The 18413-nt window shown below is 36.1% G+C and overlaps 1 protein-coding gene and 1 pseudogene across 10 annotated transcripts in view; one reads left to right on the top strand and one right to left on the bottom strand.

Moving 5' to 3' along the window:
- The window catches only part of ATP2C1 (ATPase secretory pathway Ca2+ transporting 1), a 195254-nt gene that overhangs the window by 99628 nt on the left and 77213 nt on the right, over positions 1 to 18413 (top strand). For 9 of the 10 annotated variants that reach the window (XM_077130098.1, XM_077130105.1, XM_077130097.1 and 6 more), the window contains 2 exons: positions 2104 to 2165; positions 2683 to 2791. In XM_077130098.1, coding sequence (XP_076986213.1) covers positions 2104 to 2165; positions 2683 to 2791 — 171 coding nt within the window. Of the gene's footprint in view, positions 1 to 2103; positions 2166 to 2682; positions 2792 to 4849; positions 5306 to 18413 lie in introns of those variants that run through there. The other variant, XM_077130106.1, reaches the window with a different exon arrangement.
- Positions 13163 to 13507, bottom strand: LOC143658056 (eukaryotic translation initiation factor 1 pseudogene; annotated as a pseudogene).

Raw genomic sequence — 18413 nt, forward strand, 5'->3', positions numbered from 1 at the left:
TGTAGTCACATACCATAACAATCTATCCAAAGTATGCAATTAATGGCTTTTACTATAATCACAGAGTTGTACATTCATCACCACAGTCAATTTTAGAACATTTTTCATTACTCCAGAAAGAAAATCCTCATACCCCTTAACAGTCACCTCTCAGTCCCTCTGTCCTTCCTAGTCCTGCGTAGCCACTAATCTAATTCTGCCTCTATAAATTTATTTATATTTACATTTTATATAAATGTAATCACACCATATGTTGTACTTTGTGTCTGGTTTCTTTCACTTGGCATAATTTAAAAAATTGTTTTTATTTTTCAAATCAGAGAGATTAATTGTAGGTTTACAGAAAAGTTATGCAAAAAATGTAACATTCCCATTTACCCCCTGTTTAGTTTGCTAGAGCTGCCAGAATAGAATATATCAAAAATGGACTGGCTTTTAGAAAGGGGATTTATTAAGTTATAAGTTTACAGTTCTAAGGCCTTAAAAATGTCTTCATTAAGGCATCCAGAGAGAGATACCTTGTCTCCAAAGAAAGGCTGATGCCTGTCATATGGGAAGGCATGTGGCTGCATTTGTTAGTCCTTCTCAGTTCCATTGCTTCCAGCTTCTCTGTCAGTTATCCAAGCATCTCCAGATGTCTTTGTCTGAGCTCTGTGTTTGCTCTTTTAAGGACCCCAGTAAACTAACCAAGACCCACCGTGAACAGGCAGAGTCACATCTCCATCTAATCAGAAGGTCCCATCCACAATTGGGTGTGTCATATCTCCATGAAAACATCCTAATCAAGATGTCCCGTCCTACAATATTGGATCAGGATTAAACGAACATGTCTACCCCCACAAGACTGGATTTAAGTTTAAAAGAACTTGGCTTTTCTGGGGTACACGACAGTTTCAAACCAGCATATACCCCCCTGTTGTTGACACTTTGCATTAATGTGTACTTTTACTACAATTGATGAAAGTAATAAAATATTACTGTCAACTATAGTCCACAGTTTGCATTAGTGTATTTTTCCCATATACAACCCTATTATTAACACCTTATAATAGTGTTGTACATTTGTTATAACTCATGAAAGAACATTCTTACATTCGTACTCTTAACCACAGTCCATCATCTACAACAGGGTTCACTATGTTGTATAGTCCCATGTTTTATCTTATAACTTTCCTTCTGCTAACATAACGCAACCCAAAACTTCCGCTTTCAGTCACATTCACCACCATAATTCAGCACAGATAATTACGCTGGCAGTAATACTATTTTCACTATCCATTTCGAAACATTTACAGTCAATCTAAATAGAAATTCTGCATAAATAAGGTATCAGCTCGCTTTTCTCTACTCCTTTTCTCTTCCCTGGAAACCTATATTGTAGATTGTAACTCTGTGAGTTTGCTTCTTTTTTTTTTTTTTTTTATACATGGGCAGACACCGGGAATCGAACCCGGGTCCTCGGGCTTGGCAGGCAAGCATTCTTACCTGCTGAGCCACCATGGCCCACCCTGTGCGTTTGCTTCTTATAATTGGTTCACATTAGTGAGATCATATAATATTTTCCTTTTGTGTTTGACTTATTCACTCAATTTAATGTCCTCAAGGTTTATCCATGTTGTTGCATGTATCAGGACTTCATTCCTTCTTAGAGCGGAATAATATTCCATTGTATGTACATACCATATTTTATTTATCCATTCCTTGGTTGATGGACACTTCCGTTGCTTCTTTCTTTTGGCAGATATGAATAATGTCACTATGAACGTTGATGTCCAAATATTTGTTTGTGTCCCTGCTTTCATTTCCAATGAACTGGGCTTCAGTCCTCAAAGCAAATGTCTTGTCAGTTAACTGTCTTTGACTACGTTGGTCTTTGAACACTAAGGGTAAAATTGTCATAATTTATGAGTCTCAACAAGAGACGAGCTTTTATGGGTAGCACAGACAAAAGAAAAGATAGTAGGGGAAATTTTTTAACCAGTGATTGAGATTAATAGTTTTACTGTGTTTCTCATGTAATATGTTCATAAGGACATATATATAATTGCATTTCTTTATAAATATTTTTTCTTAATATTAACCTCGGCTTTTTCTTTTGAATAGGAATATCGTTCAGAAAAATCTCTTGAAGAATTAAGTAAACTTGTGCCACCAGAATGCCATTGGTATGTTTCTGATACAGATTTCTCTTCTTTTAAAAATGTAAGTGGAATGTCACCAGTACAAACAACATTGTGACCCAGATTTGTTTAAAGATACAGAAACTGTTAATTTGATGTGGAAATTTATCATCTGTACATAGTAGCAAATTGTACTATTACACCTTTAAAAATTCTTTGAGATACTTCAGACCTGAATTTATTCAGCACATGTTTTTTTTTGCGTTTACAAGTATGTGCTAAGCACTGTGCCAGGTCGTGGATAAATACACAGTTTTCACATTTTGCATTTGAACAGCTAGTAAATTTTTTCCAATGATTTTCTAGCCCTCTGAGCATCTTAATTATAAAGTGCACAGAGATTATCCTTTCCTTGGCTCTTATATTTGATTTATCTCCTTGGTGAAGTGGTAAGAATGTAATATGTTTTTTGTCAGGCAAGTCCACCGGAAACAGTTTTTTTCTGGACAAGTAACATGGCTTTCTTCTTTCAGCCATGGTTATTTTTGGTATTGTGTTGCAGTGTACGTGAAGGAAAATTGGAGCATACACTTGCACGAGACCTCGTTCCAGGTGATACAGTTTGCCTTTCTGTTGGGGACAGAGTTCCTGCTGACTTACGCTTGTTTGAGGTAGGTTTGGAAATCTATTTGTGAGAAATGGAAATACTTGGATGTAGATGAAAGGATGATCATTGGCAGTTTTAAGGCTTAATACATAGTTGCTTTGAAACATTAAATTTTCTAGTTTAAAAACCAATATATATTGTCTTGGTTACCTGGTAACTACGTACCACAGACTAGGTGGCTTAAAAGAACAGAAATTTATTGTGTTAGAGTTCTGAAAACTAGAGGTCTGAAATCAAGGTGCCATATTGTCTCTGAAACTTGAAGGAAAGAATCCTTCTTTGCCTTTTCTAGCCTGATGTTTGCTGGCAATCCTCAGCCTTCCTTGGCTTGCAAAGGCATCACTCTTATCTCTGCCTGTCTTCACATGGCCTTCCTTATGTGTGTCTTTTCTTCCTTTCTTGCAGTACCACAAGTCATATTGTATTAAAGGCCCATCATTCACCAGTGTGATCTTGTCTTAACTAATTCCATCTGTGATGACCCTATTCCCACAATAATGTCACATTCTGCAGTAATAGGTATCAGGACTTCTTTTGGGGAGGACGCAGTTCAACCCATAACATGTGGACATTTTTAAATAACTGTCTTTTTGCAGAATCTTGAATGAATGGTCTGTTTAGTCATTGTCAGGTCTTTATGTAGCCTGTGTATTAGGCATTGTGAGAAACACAAAAATAAGAGAATTCTTGTCATCAGGGAGCATACTATTTATGTACACAAGTCAGTCACTGTAAAAAAAGATAGATCTCCGTAAGTGAGTATGAGAAGTACAAAGAAAGTGGTATGGCAGCTCAAAAGGAAGAAATAGAAGCTACTTTTGATTTGGCTGAGATCAGAGAATACCTCATACAACATGATTTTGATGGTGATAATTGTAAAGGCAGTATGTTTTAGTTTGTTAAAGCTGGTGGAATGCAATGTACCAGAAATGGAATGACTTTTAAAGAGGGAATTTATTAAACTGCAAGTTTACAGATCTAAGTTTGTAACAAATGCCCAAACTAAGGCATCCAGGGAAGACTCAAGAAAGGGCCGATGATGTTCGGAGTTTTTCTTTCAGCTGGAAAGGCACATGGTAACTTCTGCTAGCTTTCTCTCCCAGCTTCTCTTCTCATTTCAAATGGCTGCCCCTTGGGTGTTTTCTTTATCTCCAAAGGTCTCTAGTCTGTGTCAGCTCTAAAGCTTTTTCCAAAATGGCTCTCTATTAAAGGACTCCTGTAAGTGACCCCACATAGAATGGGTAGAAATACTTCTCCATGGAAATCACCTAATTGAAAGGTCCTATCCACAGTTGGGTGGGTCACCTCTCCGTGGCAACAGCTTAATCAAAAGCTCCCACCCAACAATGTTGATTAAGGATTGAAGAACACGCTTTTGGCTGGGTGATGGTGACGCAGTGGCAAAGTTCTCGCCTGCTATGCCGGAGACCTTGGTTCGATTCCCAGTGCCTGCCCATGTGAAAACAAAGTAAAATAAAGAGCATGGCTTTTCTGGGGCACACAACAGTTTCAAACTGGTACACAGTACTAGACAGAAAGTTGGGGAAGACAAAATTTAGAAACAGTATTCAGATCATTGCAAGCATTCCAGTATTTAATATGGGGCTCTAAGGTATGTTAAGGTAGAAAATGTATGAGGGACTCAGATTCAAGAGGGCCTTGAATTTGAAACTCCAGTTCTATTTTTACTGGTTAGCAGTTCTCTTTCTTTTAAAGATCATGTATACCTGGCAAATGATGTTACCTTTAAACTGGAACTTTTACATATGGAAAGCCTGAGGAACCTTTGAGCTATAATAATAAATTTCATTTAATCTTTAAATAGAGGTCTTTCCCCCCCATTACTTAAAATTTATCCTTAGAAAGATGTAACTCAGCGATACATGTTGAAGACTTATTGTGAAGTCAGGAATTAGAAATTTTTTTTACCTTTTTAAAGCTTAATGGTTAATCCTTTAAGAGTTATTAAGCCTATGTTTTAGTTTGTAAAAGCTGCCAGAATGCAATATACCTGAAATGGAATGGCTTTTAAAACGGGGAATTTATTAAGTTGCAAGTTTACAGTTCTGAGGCCATGAAAATGTCCAAATTAAGGCAAGGCTATGGAAATGTCCAAACTAAGGCATCTGCGGAAAGATTCCTTGGTTCAAGGAAGCTAAGGACTTTCAGAGTTTCTCTCTCAGCTGGAAAGGCACATGATGGCACCTGCTAGCTTTCCCTCCAGTCATCTTCAACAGCGTTTCTGGGGCTCTGTCTGTTCTTTTGGCTCTGTAGTTCTGGTGACTCTAAAGCTTTTTCCAAGGTGGTTCCCTCTTAAAAGGCACCAGTAAGCAACCCCACCTTGAATGGTGGAGACCTTTCTCCATGGAAACCATTTAATCAGAGGTTACCACCCACAATTGGGTGGGTCACATCTCCATGGAAACAAACAAAAAACTCCATGTACCACCAAAAAAAAAAAAAGAAAGCTCCCACCCAGCAAGATTGAATGATGACTAAAGGATATGGCTTTTTTGGGGTACATAATAGCTTCAAACTGGCACAGCATATGCCTTCTAGAGTACTTTATTAGTGTTTTCTCCCCACTCGTTAACTTCTCAAATACTAATGAGCATGTTTTATTCTGTTGTTTTGTAGTTTCATTGATTTGATCTAGTTAATCTACTTTAACATTCATAGTTTTTTGATTCCCCTTCCCCAATTCTGTCCTACTACAATTCTGCCTACTATTTGGTACTACAAAGAAGGCTTTTGCAATAACTTTGACAGTAGATTAAGACAACCTTTCTAAAAGATCTGCGTCTGCTTTTAGATTTAACTGTACTGACATAAGGCATAATAAGGCTAATGTTGATTTCACTTCTGGATACAAAGGCTACTAGCGTTTTGGGTTTATATAACTTATTGGAGTTATGTTTGCTCAGTTTGGCTGTGGCTTTTGAATAATTTTGCAAGGCTAGTTGGTCATTTGGTATTCCTATGTGAGATAAACTCTTCATTAGGGTTCCAAGGTACCAGAAAATTACACAGTCAACTGTGGGATATTATGAATTTCTCGCAAGCAAAATAACTGGATTTTGCTTTAGAAAAAGTGAGCCATTGTTTTTGATATATAGTTTTTTTCTTGTAGACTGGGCCCAAGGTTGCTCCTTTAACACTGTCATGCTGCAATGCCATAGTTCTTATTATAAATTTCAGGTGTTGTTTTTTAAATTTAGGGTGTTAATCTTGATTGGGACTTTAGCAACATCTTTTCAGCATGTTCAGTGACTGGACTACTATACAAATTTTCTAGTATCATTTTCTAGTATCATCTCGTCATAGGCTGAGACTGTCGTTTTGTAAAAACTTTTTAAAGAAGATTAATACTGATAACTGTAGGAATTCTCTATTTTCTTTTTCCTTGCTAGAGTCTGTTTTCCCTAAGCCAGGGAAGTGACAAGATGTATTGGTGGCAGTAGCCTTTCCAGCTCAGGAGCCTGAGAGGTACTGGTAGAAGTAGGATAGTAAAACTTCAAGGAATTGATCTGTGAGCATGTCTTCCTTTTTTTAACTGAGGGTTTTAATTATAATTTTTAACAGTATGCGAGAAGAGAAACCACTGGCCAATTGCTGGTAGTCCATAGATGGATCAGTGACTAGAGATCAAGCAGTCTTAACATCTTGCCTTTCTGAAAAATAGAGTTTATTTTTCGTAAGGGAAGTCTGTACATCAGTATTTGAACAAATAATCCTGTATAAGAAAAAGGGTCAAATGAAAGAAGTTTTTTGTTGAAAATATTTTACTTCTCTCAGCAATAACTATGTAACTAAGCCAAATACATTGTCTGAATTGGTAGCAAGGTTTTCTTTCACTTTCCTTTCTGAATGAAAAAACCACTGATAGTTTCTTTTCTGGTTTAATTTGCTTAGGGTTAACCTACATCAGTGTCTTTGAGAACTGTCTTCAAGATCTAGACACTAGCTGCAACTCCCTTTTATTGTTTTTTTTATTTTATTTTTTTAATTTATTTTTTATTTATGATACATAACCACATGAAAACACATTGTTATATGATCATTCTGTTCTTGTTTTATAATCAATAACTCATGCTATCATTACATAGTTGTATATTCATCATCACGATTATTTCTTAAAACATCTGCATGAATTCAGAAAAAGCAATAAAAAGACAGAAAAAAATTCATACATACCATACACCTTACCCCTCCCCTTCACTGATCACCAGCATTTCAATCTACGATATTTATTTTACGTTTGTTCCCCCTATTATTTATTTAGTTATTATTAATCCATATGTTTTACTTGTCCATCAATAAGGTAGACAAAAGGAGCATCAGATGCAAGGCTCTCACAACCACACAGTCACATTGTGACAACCATCTCATCATATAATTATCTTCAAGAAGCATGGCTGTGCCTGCCCATGTGAAAAATGAAGCATGGCCACTGGAGCACAGCTCCACATTTTCAGGCAGTTCCCTCTAGCCTCTCCATTATATCTTGACTAACAAGGTGATATCTATTTAATGCATAAGAATAACCTCCAGGATAACCTCTTGATTCTGTTTGGAATCTCTTAGCCACTGACACTTTATTTTGTCTCATTTCACTCTTCCCCCTTTTGGTCGAGAAGATTTTCTCAATCCCTTGATGCTGAGTTCCAGCTCATTGTAGGATTTCTGTCCCACTTTACCAGGAAGGTCCACACCCCTGGGAGTCATGTCCCACGTAGAATGGGGGAGGACAGTGAGTTTGCTTGCTGTGTCGGCTGAGAGAGAGAGGCCACATCTGAGCAACAGAAGAGGTTCTCTTGGGAGTGACTCTTAGGCCTAATTTTAAGTAGGTTCAGCCTATCCTTAGTGGAATTAAGTTTCATATGAACAAACCCCAAGATTGGAGGCTCAGCCCATTGCTTTGGCTGTCCCCACTGCCTGTGAGAATATCAAGAATTCTCTACTTGGGGAAGTTCAATTTTCCCCCTTTCTCACCATTCCCCCTAGGGGACTCTGCAAATACTTCCCTATTCACTGTTCAAATCGCTCTGGGATTTATTTCAGCATCAGTCTGGACAAACCTACAAAATCTCATGCCCTATGCAAGGTTCCAAGTACTGTGGTATTCGATTAAGCTGTCCACATAAGTTATATTAGGAAATGCACTAGTCAAAATATAAATTTTGTACCAATTAAACATTTTTTGCATGATTCACACATATGGTAAAGTTTAAAATATTAATTACCATCTATTTTCAGCACCCAGAATTATTGACATTCCTTTGTTCTTCCTCATGCAGCAACATTTTTAAATTTGCACATTCAGTCACTATCATTATACACTCTAGGCATTCTTAGATTATACCATTTCAGTCTTTATTGTCTGTCTATCTTTCTGATTTCATTTGTATCCCCAGGTCTCCTCCCTCTATCATTCTCACATTCAGCTTCATTCAGTGTTCTAACAGTATTGTATTGCAGTTAGGTAGTATTGTACTATCCGTTTCTGAATTTTTACAATCAATCCTGTTGCACAATATGTATCCCTTCAGCTCCAGTTACCCATTGTCTACTGTATTTCTATCTCCTGATGGTCTCTGTTACCAACTGAAATTCTCCCAAGTTCATTCACTAATGTCAGTTCATATCAGTGAGAACATACAGTATTTGTCGTTTTGTTTCTGTCTAATCTCACTCAGCATAATGTCCTTAAGGTCCATCCATGTTGTTACATGCTTCGTGACTTTATTCTGTCTTACAGCTACATAATATTCCATTGTGTGTATATACCACAGTTTGCTTAGCCACTCTTCTGTTGATGGATGTTTTGACTGTTTCCATCTCTTGGCAATTGTAAATAATGCTGCTATAAACATTGGTGTGCAAATGTCCATTTGTGTTCTTCCCCTCATGCCCTCTGAGTAGATACCTAGCAGTGGTATTGCTGGATCATATGGCAATTCTATACTTAGCTTCCTGAGAAACCGCCACACTGTCTTTCACAGCAGTTGTACCATTTGACATTCCCACCAACAGTGGATAGGTGTACCTCTTTCTCCACGTCCTCTCCAATGCTTGTTGTTTTCTGTTTTATTGATAATAGCCATTCTGGTGGGTCTGAGATGGTAACTCATTGTGGTTTTGATTTGCATTTCCCTAATAGCCAGGGAAGTTGAGCATCTTTTCATGTGCCTTTTGACCATTTGTATTTCCTCTTCTGAGAAGTGTCTGTTCATGTCTTTTGCCCATTTTGTAATTGGGTTGTCTTTTTGTTGTTGAGTTGACCAATCTCTTTATATATTCTGGATACTAGACCTTTATCTGATATATCATTTCCAAATATTGTCTCCCATTGTGTAGACTGTCTTTTTACTTTCTTGACAAAGATCTTTGATGCATAAAAGTGTTCAATTTTGAGGAGTTCCCATTTCTTTCTTTCTTTCTTTCTTCACTGCTCATGCTTTGGGTATAAGGTCTAGGTAACTGCCTCCTATTGTAAGATTGATAAGATACTTCCCTGCATTTTCTTCTAAAATTTTATGGTCTTAGATCTAATGTTTATGTCTTTGATCCATTTTGAGTTAATTTTTGTACAGGATGTGAGATATGGATCCTCTTTCATTCTTTTTCATATGGATATCCAGTTCTCTAGGCACCATTTATTGAAGAGCCTTATCAAAGATCAATTGTTCATAGATGAGAGGGTTTATATCTGAACACTTTATTCAATTCCATTGGTCAGTATATCTATCTTTATGCCAGCATTGTGCCGTTTTGACCACTGTAGCTTCATGATACACCTTAAAGTCAGGTAGCGTGAGGCCTCCGACTTAATTTTTCTTTCTCAGGACATTTTTAGCTATTCAGGGCACCCTGCCCCTCCAGATAAATTTGGTTATTGGTTTTTCTAGTTTTGAAAAGTAAATTTTTGGGATTTCAATTAGTATTGCATTGAATCTGTAAATCAATTTTAGGTAGAATTGACATCTCAATTATATTTAGTCTTCCTATCCATGAACATAGTATGCCCTTCCATTTATTTAGGTCTTCTGTGATTTCTTTTGACAATTTCTTGTAGTTTTCTTTGTATAGGTCTTTTGCATCTTTAGTTTAGTTTATTCCTAAATATTTTATTTTTTTGGTTGCAATTGTAAATGAAATTTTTTTCTTGATGTCCCCCTCAGATTGTTCATTATTAGTGTATAGAAACACTACGGATTTTTGAGTGTTGATCTTGTTACTTTGCTGTACTCATTTATTAGCTCTAGTAGTTTTGCTGTGGATTTTTCACGGTTTTCGATGTATAGTATCATATCATCTGCAAACAATGAAAGTTTTACTTCTTCCTTTTGAATTTTGATGCCTTGTATTTCTTTTTCTTGTCTGATTGCTCTGGCTAGAACTTCCAACACAATGTGGAATAACAGTGGTGATAGTGGACATCCTTGTCTTATTCCTGATCTTAGGGGGAAAATTTTCAGTTTTTCCCCATTGATGATAATGTTAGCTGTGGGGTTTTCATATATTCCCTTTATTATGTTGAGAAAGTTCCCTTCTATTCCTATCCTTGGAAGTGTTTTCAACAAGAAAGAATGTTGAATTTTGTCAAATGCCTTTTCTTCATCAGTCGAGATGATCATGTGGTTTTTTTGCTTTGATTTGTTGATGATGGCATATTACATTCATTGATTTTCTTATATTGAACCATCCTTGCATACCTGGGATGAATCCTACTTGGTCATGGTGTGTAATTCTTTTAATGTGCTCCTGGATTTGATTTGCTAGAATTTTGTTGAGAATTTTTGCATCTATTTATATTTATTATTTAGAGAGATTGGTCTGTAGTTTTCTTTTTTTGTAATATCTTTGTCTGGCTTTGGTATGAGGGGGATGCTGGCTTCATAGTATCAATTAGGTAGCCTTCCCTCCTCTTCAGTTATTTTGAAGAGTTTGAGCAGGATTGGTACTAATTCTTTCTTGACTGTTTGGTAGAATTCACATGTGAAGCCATCTGGTCCTGGACTTTTCTTTTTGGGGAGCTTCTTAGTGACTGATTCAGTTTCTTTACTTGTGATTGGTTTGTTGAGGTTGTCTATTTCTTTTTGAGTCAATGTTGATTGTTCATGCCTTTCTAGGAAGTTGTCCATTTCATCTACCTTGTCGAATTTATTAGCATAAAGTTGTTCATAGTATCTTGTCATTACTTCCTTTATTTCTGTGGGGTCAGTGATTTGTCTCCTCTTCCATATCTGATTTTATTTATTTGCATCCTCTCTTCTTTTTGTCAATCTTGCTAAGGGTCCATCAGTCTTATTGATTTTAATGTGACCAATTCAGTAACATTTAGTACATTCACAGTGTTGAACTGTTCAGCCACCACCTCTATCTAGTTTCAAAGCATTTTCATCATTCCCAAAAGAAAACCCTTACCTCTTAGCATTCATTCTCCATTCTATAGTACCTGGCAGCCACTAAATCTCCTTTTCTTCATTCTCCTCATTTTGTGTTTAGTTTCCTTTTTTAAATTCTTTTAGGTGTAGTGTTATATTACTGATTTGAGATCTTTTTTTTTTATTGTAAGCATAAAGCTACAAATTTCCTTCACATCACTGCTTTTGCTGTATTGCATAAATTTTGGTGTAACAATTTTTTGTTTTTGTCTCTTTTTTCTAATTTCCCTTGTGATTTTTTCTTTGATTGATTATTTAAGTGTGTTGTTTAATTTCACATATTTCTGAATTTTTCAAGTTTTCTTGTGTTACTGATTTCTAATTTCATTTCATTGTAGTCAGAGAAGATGTTTTGTATGTTTTCTGTCTATTTGAATTTATTGAGCTTATTTATTTTCTATAGCCTAACCTATGGTCACCTTGTAGAATGTTCCTTGTGCACTTGGGTAGAATGTGTATTCTTCTGTTGTTTGGTGAAGTATTCTCTATCTGTCAGGTCTAGTTAGTTTATAGTGTTGTACAAGTCCTGTATTTCCTTACTGATCTTCTGTTTAAATGTTTTATTTATCATTGAAAATGTTGTACTGACATTTCCAATTATTATTGAAGAACTGACTATTTTCCTTTCAGGCCTTTTAATATATTATGTGCGTCTGTTTGTTGTGTAGGTGTAAATAATGGGTGTAACTTTTTGATGAATTGATCTTTTGGTCCATATGTAATGATGTTTTGCATGTCTTGTAAAATTTTTTGACTTACTCTTTTTGTCTAATGTTAGTATAGCCAGCCCTGTTCTCTTTTGGTTACTATTTGAATGTAATATCTTTTTCCATTTTTGTACTTTCAACCTAATTATGTTTTTCAATTGAAGTATATCTCTTGTAGACAGCATATAGTTGGAATTGGGATCATATGTTTTTAATCCATTATGCCAGTTTCTGCTTTTTAATTTGTAAGCTTAACCCATTTTGCATTAAAGTGATTCACAAATAGGAAAGGGCTTATTTTGACATTTGGTTATTTGTGCTTTATGTACTGTAGTATTTTTAATTAATTTCTGTGGTCCTGCCTTCCTTTGAGTGATTTTTTTTCTACAGTGCCTTTTTGATTCTCTCTTCTTTTCCTTTTCTATATTTATATTTTTCTCTGAAAACAAGTTTTATTTAAAAGTTTAAATATATTACATAACATTAAACTGAAGTTGGGGAAAAAAAACCCAAAACCAGTGTTACTCAACATGGCATTGGACAGTGTTGTTATGCAAGCTCTGCAGCTAGCTATATGACCAATACATCAATTTGAAATTTGTTCCCTTGTCAAAACTTCAATAGAAGGTTGGCCTCACATTCTGGTGGCTCTTGATTTGGAAAACTCTTTGCTAGTATATTCTGTCTTGTCAAAAAGAACAAAGACCTTGGTGGTAAGCCAGATGTCCTATCACCTCACTAGCTGGAAGGTGACCTCTCTAAGCTCTGCCCCCCTACCTGGTCAGCTTGGAGATACCAGTATCTTTCTTTTGCTACCAAAAGACTCCCTTCTTGAGGAGCCACTGCTTTTTTCAGCTCCACCAAAGTCTGGTCAGGTGGTGACATTCTCTTAGGGCAGGTAACTCTGCATAGGAAGGGCCAAGGAGCTTCTGGCCAAACATAGCTGGGCGTAGCTGAGACATCACGTTATTGCTTTGTTTCAGGCTGAACACTGCCAGGTGTCTGCTTCTTGACCTCTGTTTAAATGAGGGACTGTTTAAATAGACAGCGTGGCTCTTTTCAGTTTATTGCATGAAGGAGTTACACTAGTTTAAGTTAAGAGCGGAATTTAGATGGTTATGTTATACAGACTATGATGTTTTTAAACTTGTGACAAGGGACAGAAGGGAAATTTTCTACTCATTGCAAGGAAATCCTCACTTAAACATGAGCCACAAGTACTTAAAACCCATGAACCTTCAAGTAAGTCGTCCTTAACCAGTCCAATCTTTACAAGGAACTGGCATATGTTCTTGTTCTTGGTCACCCTGTAGCTGAATCACTTCTCCATATTCTGGATGCTCAATTACAGTACCATTGCAGGACAAAATTCTTCTCAAACACCTTCACTAGTTTCTTTTTATTGCAATCATCAGTGATCCCCTGGATAGTTGTAAGGGTATTTCTTCCATTTCTCTGTTGAATTCTTGTATGGATATAATTCTTAGTCCCAGCAAGAAGCAGGTCATCACCTTTACTTGTATCAGCAAAGAAGCCGAAAGAGTGGAAGTTATCGATAGCGGACATATGATACGATTCCTTTGCAGTGGAGAGACCTGTGGAAGGTGGTGGCGGGAGACGGTGGACAGAGGGGACGGAGTATCAGAAGGTGAGGGAGTTCGAGGAGGAGGCTGCTAAGTCTTTGGTGGCGGCTCAGGGACTGGGCCCCTTTTCTGTATGTTTTAAACTATTTTCTTGTGGTTAACATGGGGATAAGAGTTATTTTAAATTTATAGCAGTCTAGTTTGAATTGATACCAACTTTTCTTCAATAGCATACAAAAACTCTTCTATACACCTCTGCCCCACCATTTCTCTTTTAGTTTCCTTGGCTGCTCAAGGAAAGACCTTGCAATGAGTTGACTTAAATAATGGGTATTTATTAGCTCATGATTTTGAGATTAATAGATAGTCTAAATAAAGGCCACATCAAGGCATTGCTTTCTTCCCTAAGACTGACGTTCTGGGGCTGGCTGTTGGCGATCCTTGGTCTTGGGTGCCTCTGTCACATAGCAATGTGCATGGCGGCCTCTCCTGGCCTTTCCCTTCTCTTTTGGGTTCCATTGCTTCCCATGACTTTATCTGTGTCTAAATTTCATTCTGCTTATAATGGACGGCAGTAATAGAATTAAAACCCAACCTGATTTTATTGGGCCACACCTTAATTGAAGTAATATCATCTAAAGGCCCTACTTAGAATGGATTCATACCCACAAGAATGGATTAAGTTTAAGAACATGTTTCCTCTGGTACATAATGCAAACTATCACAATCCCTGTATGTTGTTATTGTTACAGATTATATCATTATACCTTATATTCCCATCCATATAAATTTATAACTTTTGGTTTATTAATTTACTTTAAAAATCATCTAGGATACAAAAGGAGTAGTTAAAAACTAGAGTACAGTCATACTGGTTTTTGTATTTACCTTTAACAGAATCCTTTAGTTCTTCTTAAGGCTTTGAGTTATTGCTTATTATCCTTTTATTTCAGCACAAATTTACCTTTTAGCATTTCTTGTAGGGCAGTTCCTTTGCTGAACTCCCTCACCCTTATGGGAATGTTATTATTTCTTCATTTATATGAAGGATAGTATTGCTGGATATAGAGTTCTTGGCTGTCAGTTTTCTTTTAGCACTTTAAATATGTTGTGTCACTGCCTTCTGCCTCCAGGATTTCTGTTAATTTTATGGAGGATTCCTGGCACCTCTTTCTTGCTGTCAAGATTCTCTTTGTCTTTTGCTTTTTGATGGTTTGGTTATACTATGTCTTGATATAGATCTGTTTTATTTTATCATGCTTGGAGTTTATTGAGCTTCTTGGATGTGCAGATTACAGTCTTTCTTCAAATTTTGGATGTTTTCAGGTATTTTTCTTCAAATATTTTCTTTCTGCCCCTTTCTCTCTCTCTCTTCTCCTCTTGGTATTCCCTTAATGCATATGTCATTATGCTGGTTGATATCACTTGGTCTATGGGTTATTTTCATTTTTCTTTACTGTTTTCCTTTCTGCTCCTCAGTTTGGATAATTTTAATTATGTTAAAGTTCATAATTCTTTCTTCTGTCTGCTAAAATCTGTTGTTGAACCCCTCTATAAATTTTTAATTTCAATTGACATATTTATTTTTTTCTATTTTTATTAAGAAATATACATGTATAGTCCAGCCATATTATACAATTAGTAGCTCACAACATCATCACATAGCTGTGTATTCTTCACCATGGTAATGCCTAGAATACCTACATCACTCCAGAAAAAGAAACAAAGAACTCATACATCCCATTCCCCCTCTCCTTCCCCTCATTGATCCATAGCATTTCAAACTACCCAATTTTCACCCCCTATTATTTATTTATTCCTTATCCTCCCCCTCATCTGTCCATACCCTCTATAAAAGGAGCATCAGACACAAGGTTTTCACAATCACACAGTCATATTGTAAAAGCTATATCGTTATACAGTTGTCTTCAAGAGTCAAGGCTACTAGAACACAGCTCAGCAGTTTTAGGTACTTCCCTCCAACCATTTCAATGTGCCATAAAGTAAAAAGGGATATCTGTATAATGCATAAGAATAACCTCCTGGATAGCCTCTCGACTCTGAAATCTCTGAGACTTTATTTTTTCTCATTTCTTTCTTCCCCCTTTTGGTCAAGAAGGCGTTCTCATTTCGTCAATTCATATATTTTTTAATTCCAGAATTTCTATTTGGTTCCTCTTTGTAATTTCCTCCACTTTATTGATAGTTTGTATTTGTTCATCCATCCTTTTTCTGGTTTCTTTTTATTCCTTGTCTTTGGTTTCCTTTAGTTCTTGCAGCATATTTGAGACAGTTGATGTAAAGGCTTTTTGTAGTAAGTCCAATATCTGTGTTCCTCAGGGATGGCTTCAGTCAAATTTTTTTCCTTGGAATGAGCCATGCTTTCCTATTTTTTTTGCGTATGCCTTTTAATGTTTTTTATTGAAAATGTGATACTTTGAATATCATGTGGTAAGTGGAAATCACATTCTCTTCCTTCTCTAGGGATTGCTGTTGTTGATTGTTCAGACCGCAGTCTTCTATTTGTGCAGTGACTTGCAAAATGATTTTGTGAAGGCTATATTTCTTGTGATGTGGGATACTGAAGTTTCTCTTCTATTTATTCAGTAGACAGCTGATGACCTTACCAGAAGTTTCCTTAGAGCCAAAATGGGGGGAAAACAAACACAAAAACAAATTATGCTGCTCTTTCAGATTTTACAGCTTGGCTCTGAGCTGGGACATTCCTTTGATGCTAAGTTAGGCCACTTAAAACTCTGCCTTATGTTTCATTTCATGCTTGCATTGAGGCTGCAGATTTGTCAGAGGTGCACAACTAAAGTCTTCTCAGGTCTCTTCTGAACATTCATCAGTCCATGGACATGTTCATTGTACTTCATTTTTTCTGGTATCTTTGATAAGAGCTTATGAGCTCTTATTCATCCAATAGGTTTCCCCCTCAGCCCCCTTTACTGGAGTTTTGGGCTTTTCTGCTGCTTGTCCCTGTCTGCTGTCCCTTGTCTCAGGAGGACACATTTAACTTATATCTAAATATTTCCACAAATGCTGCCAATGCGCACAACGCCATTCTAGGTTGAGAATAGGAAGTAAAACAAAGGTCAGCTGCTATACCCATTCCAGGTCAAAACACAAGATGATAGTACTTTTTAAGAGCAAGGTGTGTGTTAGCCCTCTGGCACCAGTTGCTGTCCTTATGCCACAACTCTTAGGGAATGGAGGATGGTAGACAGGTAATTGAAAAACCCTACATTACTTTCTTTAGCCACCCTTTTCTTTGTTAAGTACTTCATTGTGCTTAAAAATCTAATTTTTATTAGATTCCAGAGTTTTGGAAAAATTGAATCAGTCTGTTTTTTGTCAGTTTTTGTTAGTTTGTTTCAGTGTGTAGGAACCAATGCTTTGAGCAGTGTACTCTTACCATTTCCATGATATTTCTCCTCAGAGTTAAGTTTTCTTTTTTTTGTGTGTGTGTGGGGTGGGGTGGAGTGCAGGGTCTGGGAAATGAACCTGGATCTTCTATGTGGCAGGTGAGAATTCTACTTCTGAGCTGTCCTTGCTCCATCCAAGAGTTAAGTTTAAATGTTAACTTTGCATGAAACATACTTTAAAAATGATTTTTAGTATGATATATATTTTTTGTACCAAATAAACATTTTTTGCTTTAGTCTCACACATAAGTTAAAGTTTTAAAATATTAATTACCATCTATTTTCAATACCCTGCGTTATTGACGTTCCTTTGTTCTTACTAGTATGATATTTTTGATTGGTAATTTTAATAGATCATTTTGTAGATGCCCCTTATTTGTGCTTTAGTTTTTTTCTTTGCTTTTAAAAGTTGCTGAGTTATTAAGCTTTATAAACTGACTTGGAAAAAAACAACTTATGAATATTTTTGTTAGTGAAGTTTTTAAATTAACTTCAAAAAATTTGACTAGTAGTTTGAAAAGATGTACATTTGTGCAATTTAGAAACATTTCTATTCACTAAAATCTGTTTAATTACATGTATTTGACTTTGGAGAGGATGTACATTTTGTATAGTATTAGCTTTATACAAATCAGAAAATCACATCAAAGGTACTTAGAACATGCAGAGTGTTTGTTCTTAGATAATATAAGCTTGAGCTGCTTAGTGTTTTGTTGCCTGATTTTTGTAGTTCAGTGCCTTAAAAACAGTGCAGACTGAAGATTGCTACTCATGCTTAAAATGCTAAAGAATTAAGTAGAATTTAAAAAGACAATGTGTGAAAAAAGCAATGAGACTGTCTTTTTATTTAAGATTATTTCATGTTAGTAGGAAAGCACTGTTTCAAAAGTAGAACCCTTTTTGAACTTCAGTTTGTTTTAGTAGTCATAGTAAAATATCCTAGGACGCATTAACTGAATGTTGGCTTTTACATTATCGGTAATTTGAATCTGTATACCTGATTTATTTAGAAAGATATATTTTTATTGAGAAATCTTCACACACATACAGTCCATAAAGGGATACAATCAGTGACAGCATCATCACATAGTTGTGTATTCATTACCGTGATCATTTTTAGAATATTTGCATCACTCCAGAAAAAAAATGAAAATGGAAAAGAAAAAACTCATACGTCCTCTACCCCTTACCCCTCCCCAGTATCCCCTAGTATTTCAGTTTACTCAGTTTTTTACCCTTTACTTCCACCCCCTCATTTATTTATTCTTTATTCTTATTTTTTTACTCATCTTTCCATACCCTGTATAAAGGAGCATCAGACACAAAGTTTTTACTATTACACGGTCACATTGAAAAGCTCTATAATTGTACATTCATCTTCAAGAATCAAGGCTACACAAGCCCAACAGTTTTCATGTGCTTCCCTCCAGCCATTCCAGTACACCATAAATTAAAAAGGGA

The sequence above is a fragment of the Tamandua tetradactyla genome, chromosome 15 (genome assembly GCF_023851605.1).
Source record: "Tamandua tetradactyla isolate mTamTet1 chromosome 15, mTamTet1.pri, whole genome shotgun sequence".
Classification (NCBI taxonomy): domain Eukaryota; kingdom Metazoa; phylum Chordata; class Mammalia; order Pilosa; family Myrmecophagidae; genus Tamandua; species Tamandua tetradactyla.